This window comes from Thalassophryne amazonica, chromosome 9 (genome assembly GCF_902500255.1).
Source record: "Thalassophryne amazonica chromosome 9, fThaAma1.1, whole genome shotgun sequence".
Lineage (NCBI taxonomy): Eukaryota > Metazoa > Chordata > Actinopteri > Batrachoidiformes > Batrachoididae > Thalassophryne > Thalassophryne amazonica.
In genome coordinates this window covers 79,037,751-79,055,510 of record NC_047111.1, presented here as the reverse complement: position 1 = coordinate 79,055,510, position 17,760 = coordinate 79,037,751, and the positions used below count along the sequence as shown (strand labels likewise).

The following is a 17,760-nucleotide window of genomic DNA, read 5'->3' as shown; positions in this document are numbered from 1 at the left end:
GTTTAAGGATATGATTCCTTCTTTATGTTCTCTAATGCCATATACCAACACAGTGCAGAGTAGCTACCTAAACTCTGTAAGGGAGTTAGAGTATCTCGTCAATAGTTTTACATCCTCATTGAAGACAACTTTGGATGCTGTAGCTCCTCTGAAAAAGAGAGCTTTAAATCAGAAGTGCCTGACTCCGTGGTATAACTCACAAACTCGTAGCTTAAAGCAGATAACCCGTAAGTTGGAGAGGAAATGGCGTCTCACTAATTTAGAAGATCTTCACTTAGCCTGGAAAAAGAGTCTGTTGCTCTATAAAAAAGCCCTCCGTAAAGCTAGGACATCTTTCTACTCATCACTAATTGAAGAAAATAAGAACAACCCTAGGTTTCTTTTCAGCACTGTAGCCAGGCTGACAAAGAGTCAGAGCTCTATTGAGCCGAGTATTCCATTAACTTTAACTAGTAATGACTTTCTTTGCTAACAAAATTTTAACTATTAGAGAAAAAATTACTCATTAACCATCCCAAAGACGTATTGTTATCTTTGGCTGCTTTCAGTGATGCCGGTATTTGGTTAGACTCTTTCTCTCCGATTGTTCTGTCTGAGTTATTTTCATTAGTTACTTCATCCAAACCATCAACATGTTTATTAGACCCCATTCCTACCAGGCTGCTCAAGGAAGCCCTACCATTATTTAATGCTTCGATCTTAAATATGATCAATCTATCTTTGTTAGTTGGCTATGTACCACAGGCTTTTAAGGTGGCAGTAATTAAACCATTACTTAAAAAGCCATCACTTGACCCAGCTATCTTAGCTAATTATAGGCCAATCTCCAACCTTCCTTTTCTCTCAAAAATTCTTGAAAGGGTAGTTGTAAAACAGCTAACTGATCATCTGCAGAGGAATGGTCTATTTGAAGAGTTTCAGTCAGGTTTTAGAATTCATCATAGTACAGAAACAGCATTAGTGAAGGTTACAAATGATCTTCTTATGGCCTCGGACAGTGGACTCATCTCTGTGCTTGTTCTGTTAGACCTCAGTGCTGCTTTTGATACTGTTGACCATAAAATTTTATTACAGAGATTAGAGCATGCCATAGGTATTAAAGGCACTGCGCTGCGGTGGTTTGAATCATATTTGTCTAATAGATTACAATTTGTTCATGTAAATGGGGAATCTTCTTCACAGACTAAAGTTAATTATGGAGTTCCACAAGGTTCTGTGCTAGGACCAATTTTATTCACTTTATACATGCTTCCCTTAGGTAGTATTATTAGACGGTATTGCTTAAATTTTCATTGTTACGCAGATGATACCCAGCTTTATCTATCCATGAAGCCAGAGGACACACACCAATTAGCTAAACTGCAGGATTGTCTTACAGACATAAAGACATGGATGACCTCTAATTTCCTGCTTTTAAACTCAGATAAAACTGAAGTTATTGTACTTGGCCCCACAAATCTTAGAAACATGGTGTCTAACCAGATCCTTACTCTGGATGGCATTACCCTGACCTCTAGTAATACTGTGAGAAATCTTGGAGTCATTTTTGATCAGGATATGTCATTCAAAGCGCATATTAAACAAATATGTAGGACTGCTTTTTTGCATTTACGCAATATCTCTAAAATCAGAAAGGTCTTGTCTCAGAGTGATGCTGAAAAACTAATTCATGCATTTATTTCCTCTAGGCTGGACTATTGTAATTCATTATTATCAGGTTGTCCTAAAAGTTCCCTAAAAAGCCTTCAGTTAATTCAAAATGCTGCAGCTAGAGTACTGACGGGGACTAGAAGGAGAGAGCATATCTCACCCATATTGGCCTCTCTTCATTGGCTTCCTGTTAATTCTAGAATAGAATTTAAAATTCTTCTTACTTATAAGGTTTTGAATAATCAGGTCCCATCTTATCTTAGGGACCTCGTAGTACCATATCACCCCAATAGAGCGCTTCGCTCTCAGACTGCAGGCTTACTTGTAGTTCCTAGGGTTTGTAAGAGTAGAATGGGAGGCAGAGCCTTCAGCTTTCAGGCTCCTCTCCTGTGGAACCAGCTCCCAATTCAGATCAGGGAGACAGACACCCTCTCTACTTTTAAGATTAGGCTTAAAACTTTCCTTTTTGCTAAAGCTTATAGTTAGGGCTGGATCAGGTGACCCTGAACCATCCCTTAGTTATGCTGCTATAGACGTAGACTGCTGGGGGGTTCCCATGATGCACTGTTTCTTTCTCTTTTTGCTCTGTATGCACCACTCTGCATTTAATCATTAGTGATCGATCTCTGCTCCCCTCCACAGCATGTCTTTTTCCTGGTTCTCTCCCTCAGCCCCAACCAGTCCCAGCAGAAGACTGCCCCTCCCTGAGCCTGGTTCTGCTGGAGGTTTCTTCCTGTTAAAAGGGAGTTTTTCCTTCCCACTGTCGCCAAGTGCTTGCTCACAGGGGGTCGTTTTGACCGTTGGGGTTTTACATAATTATTGTATGGCCTTGCCTTACAATATAAAGCGCCTTGGGGCAACTGTTTGTTGTGATTTGGCGCTATATAAAAAAATTGATTGATTGATTGATTGATTGTTTATGTGTATTCCTGCGACAGACTGGCATCCTGTCCAGGGTGTACCCTGTCTCACATCCTAAACTGCTGCAATAGGCTCTAGCCCCCTGTGACCCTTGTTTGGAGTAAGTGGGTGTCACTGAGGTCAGCAAGAGCCACTCTGCATATGGTAGTCGGGAAATCTCACTCCCCAATGTCAAAAGATGCTCTGGCTACAGACGCCAGGCTCCATAGGTTTTAGTCTCCTGGTTGGAGTGCCTGCCTATCATGGTGGAGATTGTGAGGGTGCATCCCGAGGTGGAGCAAGAGTGGAGAAAACACACATACAGTAGTGTTCAGAATAATAGTAGTGCTATGTGACCAAAAACATTAATCCAGGTTTTGAGTATATTTCTTATTGTTACATGGGAAACAAGGTACCAGTAGATTCAGTAGATTCTCACAAATCCAACAAGACCAAGCATTCATGATATGCACACTCTTAAGGCTATGAAATTGGGCTATTAGTAAAAAAAAAAGTAGAAAAGGGGGTGTTCACAATAATAGTAGTGTGGCATTCAGTCAGTGAGTTCGTCAATTTTGGGGAACAAACAGGTGTGAATAAGGTGTCCACTATTCATCTGTTCATCTACAATGACCGCCAATGCTTTGAAATGGACAAAAAAATAAAAAAAACAGAGACGCGTGGAAGAAAACAGAAAACAACCATCAAAATGGATAGAAGAATAACCAGAATGGCAAAGGCTCACCCATTGATCAGCTCCAGGATGATCAAAGACAGTCTGGAGTTACCTGTAAGTGCTGTGACAGTTAGAATACGCCTGTGTGAAGCTAATTTATTCCAAGAATACCCCGCAAAGTCTCTCTGTTAAATAAAAGACTTGCAGAAGAGGTACAATTTGCCAAAGAACACATCAACTGGCCTAAAGAGAAATGGAGGACTATTTGTGTGACTGATGAGAGTAAAATTGTTCTTTTTGGGTCAAGGGCCACAGGACCGTTGTGAGACGACCCCAAACTCTGAATTGAAGCCAACAGTCACAGTGAAGACAGTGAAGCATGGTGGTGCAAGCATCATGATATGGACATTTTTCTCTACTATGGGTTGGGCCTATATATCACATACCGGGTATCATGGATCAGTTTGGATATGTCAAAATACTTGAAGAGGTCATGTTGCCTTATGCTGAAGAGGACATGCCCTTGAAATGGGTGTTTCAAACAAGACAATGACCCCAAGCACACTAGTAAATGAGCAAAATCTTGGTTCCAAACCCACAAAATGAATTCCTCGCCAGATGTGAACAAATCATGAAAAACTGTGTTATACAACTAAATACTAGTTTAGGATTCACACGATGCCTAAAAGCAGTTTGAACATAATAGTTTTGAGTTTGTAGTGTCAACAGCAGATGTACTATTATGTGAACACCCCCTTTTCTACTTTTTTTTTACTAATAGCCCAATTTCATAGCTTTAAGAGTGTGCATATCATGAATGCTGGGTCTTGTTGGATTTGTGAGAATCTACTGAATCTACTGGTACCTTGTTTCCCATGTGAAGCAGCAGGACCTTTGTGGCCGGGACGACGGTGGGGAGTGAACCCACACGGCTCGCACAAAAGACCGTTCCTCTACCAGGTCAGCCAAAGGGGAACTCGCCGTTAGCCAGGCTAGCGGGAACATCTTTTTCAATTGGGACCCGGGACTTTCATCCCGCTACACATCTCCTCACCATTTTTGGCTTCGTCCCGAAGTCACAGGTGCATGTTAGCATACTCTGTGATCCACATCCTGTTCGTGACGCCAGATTGAAGCAGCAGGACCTTTGTGGCCGGGACAACGGTGGGGATCGAACCCACGCGGCTCGCACAAAAGACCGTTCCTCTACCAGGTCAGCCAAAGGGGAACTCCCCGTTAGCCAAGCTAGCGGGAACGTCTTTTTCAATTGGGACCCGGGACTTTCATCCCGCTACACATGTAACAATAAGAAATATACTCAAAACCTGGGTTAATCTTTTTAGTCACATAGCACTACTATTATTCTGAACACTACTGTACAACGCAGAGGTTCAATGGGTATACTAGATAATGAATTAATTAATGAACTTTCTACATTGAGTGTCATCTGAATCGCTCTTGTTTTTATCTGTTAGGAGAAAGCTTTCTGGGAAGTCCAAGAAGTGGAAGTCTATCTTCAACCTAGGCAGGTCTATAGACTCAAAGGGAAAACTGAGCCGAAATGGTAGTGTGTTCGTAAGAGCACGGGGAGTAACAGGTAAGACAGCAAATAAAAAAGTGAATGATCACTGGATGTAAAATGTCTTCTTGTTGTTTAAGATGAAACAACAGAGGGATTCATGCTTTAAAATTTTATATAACTAGAGTTAATCAGCAACTGACTGACATGATTGGTCCATGGTTGAAAGAACGTTTTACAGGTATGATTTTTTTCTTCCCCGCTCCTAATGAAGTTTTCATACTGCGATTCTGAGCTGAGGACTTTCACCAACCCTTTGAAACAAGCTTCATTCATCAGTCAAACCCAGTCCATTAGGTTTTTGTTGTTGTTGTTTTAGATGAAACATTTGCCTCTTCTACAAAGCCATGTAAAAATTTCCTAAAATCCAAGGATCTCAATGCAATGCACAAGAAGTGCTTTTATTTTTAAATGCAACGTGAACATAGTTCACGAGGGCAGTTCTGTTTTTTGTAGTAGGTTGATGCCACATCTGTCACGGCCTTTTGGCCCCCATCACACATAGCAAGAATGTGGAGGAGCCATTCAGACGCAGCAAATATTGCCATTATCCGACGCAGTCGGGAGAAAAAGGGGCGTGGCCAGCCATGGTCCGAACACATCCGGACTGCCTCGTGCACACCTGCAGGATGCAGCCCAAACATATTTCAGACAACAGTCAGATGACACAGACTGTTGTCAGACGGCACAGACATTGGAGCTGTCACTCACCCACCCACTCACTCACCCACGCAATCATATCTGCGCTCATCCTCACATTCCCAGCGCTAAACTGACCTCTCATCAGTGTGTGTCTCACATGACGGAGTGCGCTCGTGTACGTGTGTAGAACAGGTGATCAAAGCAGTGTGCGAGTGTGTGGCTGCAGATGACTGTCAGAAGGTTTTGGAACTGAAATCCGACACCTTTTGAATGTGCACCAATTCATAGCTCCAACAGCACTCTTCATTACGGCTATGTGTGACGGGGGTATTTGTAACTGTATTCAGTGCGTACGTACAGTCTCTCTTAAGATTTTTTTACTTCTGGTGTTCACCAGGGATGTGTTCTGGCTTCTACTCTGTTCTGTGCTTGTACGGACTGAGTGTTGGGTAGGGTAATGGAGAACACTGGCTTGAGTGTCTAGTTGTTAGCAAGGAAAAGTTTAGACTGTGCATGATGCTCTGACCTTTGAAGAATTGATGGATACTCTGATTGCAGCAGTTGAGAAGCTGAGTGAGGAATCAGAGGATCTGGATTTGTGATTGTCCTCAACTCAACTCAACCTTTATTTCTAAAGCACATTTAAAAGGACAGCAGTCAACCAAAGTGCTGTACATAATTAAAAATGGGCACCAAGTTACCCTCAATCGTGAGTGAATAAATTTAAAATAACAATAAAATTGCAACAGGCATTAAACAATAAACGCAAAGTAAATAAAAAGTAAAAAGTAGTAGAAAATAATTTAATTTCATTTATTCATTTCATAGTACCAAATTCACAACAAGCTGCCTCGAGGCGCTTCACACAAGTAAGGTCTAACCTTATCAACCCCTAGAGCAAGCACACAGGTACCATTGGTAAGGAAAACTCCCTCTGATGATTTCAGGAAGAAACCTCAAGCAGACCAGACTCAAAGGGTTGACCCTCTGCTTGGGCCATGCTGCTGACAAACTAGACAAATGTACAGAAGATTTTGGGAGTCCATACAGAGGCTTGGATCAAGACTAAGATTCAGGCTTTAAATTAATCCCTGGACTGAGACATCAAAAGTGTATCTGTATGTGGCAAAAGTGGTGAACATTCACTGATCTTAGGTGTGACATTCGTGTCTCTGGGTCCCCGGTCTTCGAAAACAAGACGTGTAAGAAGAGTTTAGGAAGTCATAAAGCTACTGGACAGAGGTGTTTGACAATGCCAATACCTTTAGAATAGAACGCAGGTTAAAGGTCTTTAAAGTCCTAATGCTACCTGTCTTGCTATATCACTAACTGTTGCAAATCAATTGCTAGTTTTGAGAAGTGAAGATGAACGTTTGCCTGCTTAGGTGGTTGCTATCTTTGACCCATAGTGGTTACGTGATGTCATTCCCACAGCCTTGGATTTGGCTATTGTAGAACACTAGTCCTTATCCTTAGGTTTCCACCAAGGGACTCGTGAGATTTTGTTGTATCAAACTCATTCCATTAACCCTTAGAGTCCTAATGACACTCTCCAGCATCCTAGTCAACTTCGCATCATATTTCTATTAATAGATCATATCTGTACACAGTGTTCAATATAAATGTGTCTCACATCCAGAAAGCTGAGCTTGTTCTGAACATGTTGAGATGCAACACATGGGCATTATATTCAAAGGTATTTTGATTGCGAGCTCTTGCTTGCCTCTACTGGTGGTTGGCTCTCACTGCGGTATTGTATCACTTCCTGTTCTGGAGCACAGTGATGTTTTGCTGTATCTGTTAGCTGTTTAATCTGCGCAGTTAGATTGAGCTAGTTAACTAGATAATGATTTGTTTCACAGTGTAATCTTCACGTGCCTTAACTAAAGCACTCCCTCTGCTGAATCACCTCTAAATTATTTACACATTATTCACTTTGTGTGTTTTTAGGAATCCGCTAGCTTAGCGCAGCTACTAGCTCTTAGCCGGTTTAGCATGGCGGCTTCTCCTGTCTCTCCTGCACTTTTCTGCTCTGGGTGTGAAATGTTTAGTTATTCCTCGGCCTCCTTTAGCAGTAATGGTACTTGTAATAAGTGTAGCTTATTCGTACCTTTGGAGGCCAGGCTGGGCGAATTGTAGACTCGGCTCGGAAAATTCTACAGTTAGCCAGGCCCCTGTAGTCGGTGCGGACCAAGGTAGCTTAGCCGCCGTTAGTTTCCCACTGGCAGATCCCGAGCAGCCGGGAAAGCAGGCCGACTGGGTGACTGTGAGGAGGAAGCGTAGTTCCAAACAGAAGCCCCGTGTACACCGCCAACCCGTTCACATTCTAACTGTTTTTCCCCACTCGACGACACACCCGCCGAGGATCAAACTCTGGTTATTGGCGACTCTGTTTTGAGAAATGTGAAGTTAGCGACACCAGCAACCATAGTCAATTGTCTTCCGGGGGCCAGAGCAGGCGACATTGAAGGAAATTTGAAACTGCTGGCTAAGGCTAAGCGTAAATTTGGTAAGATTGTAATTCACGTCGGCAGTAATGACACGCGGTTACGCCTAATCGGAGGTCACTAAAATTAACATTGAATCGGTGTGTAACTTTGCAAAAACAATGTCGGACTCTGTAGTTTTCTCTGGGCCCCTCCCAATCGGACCGGGAGGTGACATGTTTAGCCGCATGTTCTCCTTGAATTGCTGGCTGTCTGAGTGGTGTCCAAAAATGAGGTGGGCTTCATAGATAATTGGCAAAGCTTCTGGGGAAAACCTGGTCTTGTTAGGAGAGACGGCATCCATCCCCACTTTGGATGGAGCAGCTCTCATTTCTAGAAATCTGGCCAATTTCTTAAATCCTCCAACCGTGACTCTCCAGGGTTGGGACCAGGAAGCAGAGTTGTAGTCTTACACACCTCTCTGCAGCTTCTCTCCCCCTGCCATCCCCTCATTACCCATCCCCGTAGAGATGGTGCCTGCTCCCAGACCACCAATAACCCAGCAAACATCTATTTAAGCATAAAAATTCAAAAAGAAAAATAATATAGCACCTTCAACTGCACCACAGACTAAAACAGTAAATGTAGTCTATAAACATTAGGTCTCTCTCTTCCAAGTCCCTGTTAGTAAATGATATAATAATTGATCAACATATTGATTTATTCTGCCTTACAGAAACCTGGTTACAGCAGGATGAATGTTAGTTTAAATGAGTCAACACCCCCGAGTCACACTAACTGCCAGAATGCTCGTAGCACGGGCCGAGGGCGGAGGATTAGCAGCAAACTTAGACAACCTAGACAGAGCTTTAATTCATTTGAAAGCTTGACTCTTAGTCTTGTCCATCCAAATGGAAGTCCCAAAAACCAGTTTTATTTGTTATTATCTATCGTCCACCTGGTCGTACTGTGAGTTTCTCTGTGAATTTTCAGACCTTTTGTCTGACTTAGTGCTTAGCTCAGATAAGATTATAGTGGGCGATTTTAACATCCACACGGATGCTGAGAATGACAGCCTCAACACTGCATTTAATTATTATTAGACTCAATTGGCTTTGCTCAAAATGTAAATGAGTCCACCCACCCCTTTAATCATATCTTAGATCTTGTTCTGACTTATGGTATGGAAATGAAGACTTAACAGTATTCCCTGAAAACTCCCTTCTGTCTGATCATTTCTTAATAACATTTACATTTAGTCTGATGGACTACCCAGGCAGTGGGGAATAAGTTTCATTACACTAGACGTCTTCAGAAAGCACTGTAACTAGGTTTAAGGATATGATTCCTTCTTTATGTTCTCTAATGCCATATAACACACACGTGCAGAGTAGCTACCTAAACTCTGTAAGTGAGATAGAGTATCTTGTTCAATAGTTTTACATCCTCATTGAAGACAACTTGGATGCTGTAGCTCCTCTGAAAAAGAGAGCTTTAAATCAGAAGTGCCTGACTCTGTGGTATAACTCACAAACTCGCAGCTTCTAAAGCAGATAACCCGTACGTTGGAGAGGAAATGGCCTCTCACTAATTTAGAAGATCTTCACTTAGCCTGGAAAAGAGTCTGTTGCTCTATAAAAAAGCCCTCTGTAAAGCTAGGACATCTTACTACTCATCACTAATTGAAGAAAATAAGAACAACCCCATGTTTCTTTTTCAGCACTGTAGCCAGGCTGACAAAGAGTCAGAGCTCTATTGAGCCGATTATTCCTTTAACTTTAACTAGTAATGACTTCATGACTTTCTTTGCTAATAAAATTTTAACTATTAGAGAAAAAATTACTCATAACCATCCCAAAGACGTATCGTTATCTTTGGCTGCTTTCAGTGATGCCGGTATTTGGTTAGACTCTTTCTCTCCGATTGTTCTGTCTGAGTTATTTTCATTAGTTACTTCATCCAAACCATCAACATGTCTATTAGACCCCATTCCTACCAGGCTGCTCAAGGAAGCCCTCTCATTATTTAATGCTTCGATCTTAAATATGATCAATCTATCTTTATAGTTGGCTATGTACCACAGGCTTTTAAGGTGGCAGTAATTAAACCATTACTTAAAAAGCCATCACTTGACCCAGCTATCTTAGCTAATTATAGGCCAATCTCCAACCTTCCTTTTCTCTCAAAAATTCTTGAAAGGGTAGTTGTAAACAGCTAACTGATCATCTGCAGAGGAATGGTCTATTTGAAGAGTTTCAGTCAGGTTTTAGAATTCATCATAGTACAGAAACAGCATTAGTGAAGGTTACAAATGATCTCTTATGGCCTCAGACAGTGGACTCATCTCTGTGCTTGTCCTGTTAGACCTCAGTGTCTGCTTTTGATACTGTTCACCATAAAATTTTATTACAGAGATTAGAGCATGCCATAGGTATTAAAGGCACTGCGCTGCGGTGGTTTGAATCATATTTATCTAATAGATTACAATTTGTTCATGTAAATGGGGAATCTTCTTCACAGACTAAGGTTAATTATGGAGGTTCCACAAGGTTCGTGCTAGGACCAATTTTATTCACTTTATACATGCTTTCCTTAGGCAGTATTATTAGACGGCATTGCTTAAGTTTTCATTGTTACGCAGATGATACCCAGCTTATCTATCCATGAAGCCAGAGGGACACACACCAATTAGCTAAACTGCAGGATGTCTTACAGACATAAAGACATGGATGACCTCTAATTTCCTGCTTTTAAACTCAGATAAAACTGAAGTTATTGTACTGGCCCACAAATCTTAGAAACATGGTGTCTAACCAGATCCTTACTCTGGATGGCCTTACCCTGACCTCTAGTAATACTGTGAGAAACTCTTGGAGTCATTTTTGATTAGGATATGTCATTCAATGCGCATATAAACAAATATGTAGGACCCGCTCTTTTTGCATTTACGTAATATCTCTAAAATTAGAAAGGTCTTGTCTCAGAGTGATGCTGAAAAACTAATTCATGCATTTATTTCCTCTAGGCTGGACTATTGTAATTCATTATTATCAGGTTGTCCTAAAGTTCCCTGAAAAGCCTTCAGTTAATTCAAAATGCTGCAGCTAGAGTACTACGGGGACTAGAAGGAGAGAGCATATCTCACCCATATTGGCCTCTCTTCATTGGCTCCTGTTAATTCTAGAATAGAATTTAAATTCTTCTTCTTACTTATAAGGTTTTGAATAATCAGGTCCCATCTTATCTTAGGGACCTCATAGTACCATATCACCCCAATAGAGCGCTTCGCTCTCAGACTGCAGGCTTACTTGTAGTCCTAGGGTTTGTAAGAGTAGAATGGGAGGCAGAGCCTTCAGCTTTCAGGCTCCTCTCCTGTGGAACCAGCTTCCAATTCAGATCAGGGAGACAGACACCCTCTCTACTTTTAAGATTAGGCTTAAAACTTTCCTTTTTGCTAAAGCTTATAGTTAGGGCTGGATCAGGTGACCCTGAACCATCCCTTAGTTATGCTGCTGTAAACTTAGACTGCTGGGGGGTTCCCATGATGCACTGAGTGTTTCTTTCTCTTTTTGCTCTGTATGCACCACTCTGCATTTAATCATAGTGATTGATCTCTGCTCCCCTCCACAGCATGTCTTTTTCCTGGTTCTCTCCCTCAGCCCCAACCAGTCCCTAGCAGAAGACTGCCCTCCCTGAGCCTGGTTCTGCTGGAGGCTTCTTCCTGTTAAAAGGAGTTTTCCTTCCCACTGTCACCAAGTGCTTGCTCACAGGGGGTCGTTTTGACCGTTGGGGTTTTTACGTAATTAATGTATGGCCTTGCCTTACAATATAAAGCGCCTTGGGGCAACTGTTTGTTGTGATTGGTGCTATATAAATAAAATTGATTGATTGATTGATGATTTTCTTAAGGTATGGTTAAAATCAGAAAATAACCTTTGGGCTCTCAGGGTTAAGGGTGAGTAGGTGCAAGTTTTCATTCTGACTGATCACATGAGAAGATTATTTAACCAGTGAACCGTTTCAAAGTGCTGTTAATCAGCTGGTGGTCACCTGAAGCGTCACTGAAAGTCTGCATCCTTTGGTCCTTTATAGAACACATTTGACATGAATGATAATTACTAAGATGGGAAATACGAAAAAAAAGCTGCTGTTGCAAAATGACCTTTAGGCTTTTTTTTTCATTTGTTCAATAATACTTTAGATTTCCGCCACACCTTGAATGTCAAGAATAGAACGGTTCAACCTGTGACAAAAATGTTACCTTACCATACCTTAGTCTGAAAGGGTCATAGAATTATGAGTCAAATTACAAGTCAAAGGTAAAAAAAGAAAGTTTTTTTTTTTGACACGTGCTGATGATTTTTTTAAGAATGTGTCACAACAAAAATATGTACTTATTTATTTATTCGTTCATTCATTCATTCACAGAAAAGGCAGCTCTTCGTCCATCCAGGAGCATGGAGTCCTTGTGCTCCTTAACAACAGGTGGGGCTAAATTTTAACTGCATAAAATAAAGCTGTGACTGTCCATCCATTTCAAGCAAACGTGGCTGATCTACATGTACACGGATATTTTGGAAAACATAGCTTTTTCTTTGCATTTTTTCGCACTTTGTCCATATGAAAATTTCATTTTAGGTCAATGAAAATTAAGCTTTTGCAAAACTATGGGCAAGGAGAAGACTTTAAGAAACACTGGTTTCAGTGTTTGCATGTAAACAAGGAAAACAGTTTTTGTGTTTTTCCCCTCAGGCTTCTGATTGGCTGACATGGCTATACAGTAATGCATTCACATGTTGTCAGTCATCATAGCAGAATTACTGTCATCAACTACATCATCAACTACAGTTGATAATGTGATACATGGTCATTTTTCATTTCATTTTTCAACACTTACAAAAATATTCATCATTGAAAGATACAATAGAGTTTTTCAATTTTGCACACCATTATATTAAAACAGGAAGCCCTGGATCTGATGGCTTAAAAAGTTATAGATTAATTTCTCTCTGTAATATCACACAAATTATTCACATTTACCTGATTGAAATTGGTGAATTTGCACTTAAATAATTAATTTTTCACTGTACAGCTTTTGCCCTTGTTTAAGATAAAGTGCCACTGGGTTTTTTTAATTTAAGTAATAAAAAATAAATATCATAAAATTAATTAAATTCTTTTTCAGTATTATCGTCTTGACTGTCATCTCAGTCAAACCATGAAATTCTACCATAGCATTCGTATTTTCAGATCACAGCGGCAGGTTATCATTGTTTTTATGTTGTTGTATTGCATAGATGATGATCGAACCGGAGGACAGCAGCCCAGCCGGTGGACCCCGTAGTATTTTTGTTCCAGAAGTAAAATCCAGAACATTGGGATCTGACTTGCTCTTTGAACATAAGTGAGCACGAACACAACTGGGAGATAAAGGAAGGAAAATGATGGTTGCAACAGGTGCCTTGGAGTACTAACATGAACCAGAAGGATTCTCCAGGTGCCTCAGTAACCCCCAGAAATCACTACCAGAACAACTGAAGGTGTTCAAAGGAGATGACTTCAGCAGCTATCAGCCAACATCTCCTATAAAACAGAAGGATGTTATACTCAGGTTTCTTCCAAATCCTCTCGACCCCTCCTTCCAGGAAGCCTAATTCCCGCTGGAGTCGTCTCCGAGGCATCAGCGCAGAGCCGTCAACATATCTGAACCCTTTGCCGTGTCTGTACCGCTACGTGTTTCAGCTGTTATCAGCTCCAACAGCACGCCGTGTAGAGGCCACGGCAAAGACAAACCTGCTGCGGCTGCACTCAAACCTTGCAAAGAGTCTTCAGAGCAGAGCAGCAACAGTGGAAAGAGCTACACTTTCCCCGAGCTGGAGCCGAGGAAGCAGGAAGAAGCAGAGAGGAAAAACACAGAGGCGCCGAGCACTGCAGGCAGGCCAGAGGGTGAGGGCATCTTCATTCATCAGAGGAGAAAAACCTTGTTGTTGCATTACATATTTATACCAACAGGCATTAAAATGTTATGAAAAGTTAGAATGCGCTTTTCTCTCAGGTGCACACAAAGAAATGGCCCAAGAGGGTCAAGGAGCCATGAGTGTTTCTGAACTGGACCAGCCCTCCATAGCAATTGCAAGCGAAGTCAAAGAAACAGTGCCATCTCCTGGGAAACAGCTGCACACTCAGAATATTACAATGCAACTGGTAAATCATTTTGTGACAAATTATATGTATTACTGTTGTGAATATAAAATAATGGCACACTGTTGTGAGCACACATATAGACACAACTAGTCAACGCAGTGCAATCCATCACACAAAACTGTAAAAAACATCAACTTTATTTATGAAGCTACAAATAATCTACACCATCTTACTACAATTTTGAGCATATGTACTTGCTGACTTGTTAGTAGGATTGTAGCGTTTTTGTCATTTCTTATTATTAGCACTATTTATTTTAATCAATAAATAACAGACAAATGAGAAAACCAATCTTTCAAAGCACAGACATAAAGTGCCACAATAAAGTGGAGGAAAAAAAATCGAAGAGAAACATTTTGTAATGCAATTGTGTGTGTATACAACATAAAATTCATACTACAAGTTAATTTATTACTGTACATGAGAAAATACTTAAAGAATTTTGGTAGTGCACACACTTGTCATCAATTCCTACATCTGCATGCACATACAGTAGTGTTCAGAATAATAGTAGTGCTATGTGACTAAAAAGATTAATCCAGGTTTTGAGTATATTTCTTATTGTTACATGGGAAACAAGGTACCAGTAGATTCAGTAGATTCTCACAAATCCAACAAGACCAAGCATTCATGATATGCACACTCTTAAGGCTATGAAATTGGGCTATTAGTAAAAAAAAGTAGAAAAGGGGGTGTTCACAAAAATAGTAGTGTAACATTCGGTCAGTGAGTTCGTCAATTTTGTGGAACAAACAGGTGTGAATCAGGTGTTCCCTATTTAAAGATGAAGCCAGCACCCGTTGAACATGCTTTTCTCTTTGAAAGCCTGAGGAAAATGGGATGTTCAAGACATTGTTCAGAAGAACAGCATAGTTTGATTAAAAGTTGATGGAGAGGGGGAAAACTTATACGCAGGTGCAAAAATTATAGGCAGTTCATCTACAATGATCTCCAATGCTTTAAAATGGACAAAAAAAAAAAAACAGAGACGCGTGGAAGAAAACGGAAAACAACCATCAAAATGGATAGAAGAATAACCAGAATGGCAAAGGCTCACCCATTGATCAGCTCCAGGATGATCAAAGACAGTCTGGAGTTACCTGTAAGTGCTGTGACAGTTAGAAGATGCCTGTGTGAAGCTAATTTATTTGCAAGAATCCCCCGCAAAGTCCCTCTGTTAAATAAAAGACATGTGCAGAAGAGGTTACAATTTGCCAAACAACACATCAACTGGGCTAAAGAGAAATGGAGGAATATTTTGTGGACTGATGAGAGTAAAATTGTTCTTTTTGGGTCCAAGGGCCGCAGACAGTTTGTGAGATGACGCCCAAACTCTGAATTCAAGCCACAGTTCACAGTGAAGACAGTGAAGCATGGTGATGCAAGCATCATGATATGGGCATGTTTCTCCTACTATGGTGTTGGGCCTATATATCGCATACCAGGTATCATGGATCAGTTTGGATATGTCAAATACTTGAAGAGGTCAGTTGCCTTATGCTGAAGAGGACATGCCCTTGAAATGGGTGTTTCAACAAGACAATGACCCCAAGCACACTAGTAAACGAGCAAAATCTTGGTTCCAAACCAACAAAATTAATGCCTTGCAGATGTGAAGAAATCATGAAAAACTGTGGTTATACAACTAAATACTAGTTTAGTGATTCACAGGATTGCTAAAAAAGCAGTTTGAACATAATAGTTTTGAGTTTGTAGCGTCAACAGCAGATGGCAGATGCTATTATTATTGTGAACACCCCCTTTTCTATTTTTTTTTTTACTAATAGCCCAATTTCATAGCCTTAAGAGTGTGCATATCATGAATGCTTGGTCTTGTTGGATTTGTGAGAATCTACTGAATCTACTGGTACCTTGTTTCCCATGTAACAATAAGAAATGTACTCAAAACCTGGATTAATCTTTTTAGTCACATGGCACTACTATTATTCTGAACACTACTGTACGTAGTAAAAAAAACAACAAAAAAAACCTATACCGTGCTCAATAAATGTATTTCCATATCCAAAAACAAAGAAAAACACCATGGCACTCTCTATTACAAATAATTTTAGTTTAAATAAGTTTAAAAAAGCCTTTATTTGCATAGTTATGTCATTTTAAACCATAAAAACTTTGACGTGTTTCAGCATCAAGCCTTCTTCAAGGAGTAAAGTTAGTTAGTAAAGTAGGTTTTACTCCTTCAGTGAAAGCTTGATGCTGAAACACATCGGAATTAGAGTCCACTGGCTTGTGCAGTGTCCTCTCCCCTACAGCTATAGCTGTTTTCCTTGACAAAAGTTTAAAAAGTAAAAGTAAAATGAATTAAGAAATTTGTAATTATTCAAAATAAGCAAATTATAAATCACATGTGCTCGCATGTGTTCCTAAAACTCTCAAACCAAATCAACATGACAGTTGTTCTCAAAGTTTTTATGTTAAACCTGCTTTAAAAGTTGAATGAATAAACTATGCAGCACTGACAGGAAGCCTAAAATCCACATAGAATGTGTAATATTTCATTTTGCCCAACATGATTGCATTAAACATTTTGTGTCTTGTGTTCAAGTCAAAATAAACTAAATTTTCAGATTTCAGTAATTACTTAGGCTAGAGCATATTTCATATTTTAATTATTCAGACCCCAAATTTGTAATTACAGTGGCTTGCAAAAGTATTTTGCCCCTTGGATTTCACACATTTTAATTTATTTGTGCCATTTCAAATGCAAAAAGTAAATCAGGTTTCTCAATATAAAAATTTGTAAAATTATGTTCCTTAAACTCAAACTGCAAACAAATCTCTACAACTTGATATAAATTACTAAAAAAATATAAAAGGCAAGATGATGGTTGCATAAGTTATGGGCCTCTTTGGTACAACCCCAATTCCAATGAAGTTGGGACATTTTGTAAAATGTAAATAAAGACAGAATACAATGATTTGCAAATCATCTTCAACCTGTATTCAATTGAATACACCACAAAGATAAAATATTTAATGTTCAAACTGATAAACTTTATTGTTTTTGTGCAAATATTTGCTCATTTTGAAATGGATGCCTGCTGGGACAGTGGTAAACAAGCTGGAACAGTGGTAAAAAAATAGGCATCCTGCAACACGTTACAAAAAAGCTGGGACAGTGGTATGTTTAAGATGTGTAAGTTGCCCATGCCATGGGTGCTAACACACCTCCATGCCATCACAGATGCTGGTGGGTGTCGCGGCTCGTCTTTAGTCTTCTCAGGATGTCGTCTTTTAGATAACACAAACTAATTGCAAGTGATATGCTAGAAAATGACACAACACTTTAGAATAATTCAGCCTTAAGCAAGATAAAATGCACAGAGTTTTTAAGTTTATTTAAGCCTTCGACACAAAGCTTAGACAAACTGAGTCCTCTAGAGAGACTGAATATGACAACCGCGCTCGTCTATTTATTGGAGACCCGCGGGCATCGCTCCTCCTTCAACTTTTTTATTTATTTCATTCCTAAGACATGGTTTCTATTGGAAGCGTCCTCTAGTGAACCCTAAGCAGGTGTTTAGGCATTATTTCAATGTGACAACGCTCCCATTAAAACATGAGGATTTACAACTGATTTTTTTTAAAAGACCTTCAGCCACAGGTGCAGCTGGCCTGAGGCCCCCTCCGCACGTGGCCTCAGCCACACGTGCAGCTGGCCT

The 17,760-nt window shown here is 40.2% G+C and overlaps 1 protein-coding gene across 1 annotated transcript in view; it reads left to right on the top strand.

Moving 5' to 3' along the window:
• Nucleotides 1–17,760, top strand: part of arhgap31 (Rho GTPase activating protein 31) — a 59,840-nt gene that overhangs the window by 23,520 nt on the left and 18,560 nt on the right. Inside the window, 7 exon segments of the mRNA XM_034178506.1 lie at nt 4,702–4,823; nt 12,302–12,358; nt 13,171–13,187; nt 13,189–13,272; nt 13,274–13,379; nt 13,382–13,819; nt 13,929–14,077. Of these exon segments, the coding sequence (XP_034034397.1) occupies nt 4,702–4,823; nt 12,302–12,358; nt 13,171–13,187; nt 13,189–13,272; nt 13,274–13,379; nt 13,382–13,819; nt 13,929–14,077 (973 nt within the window).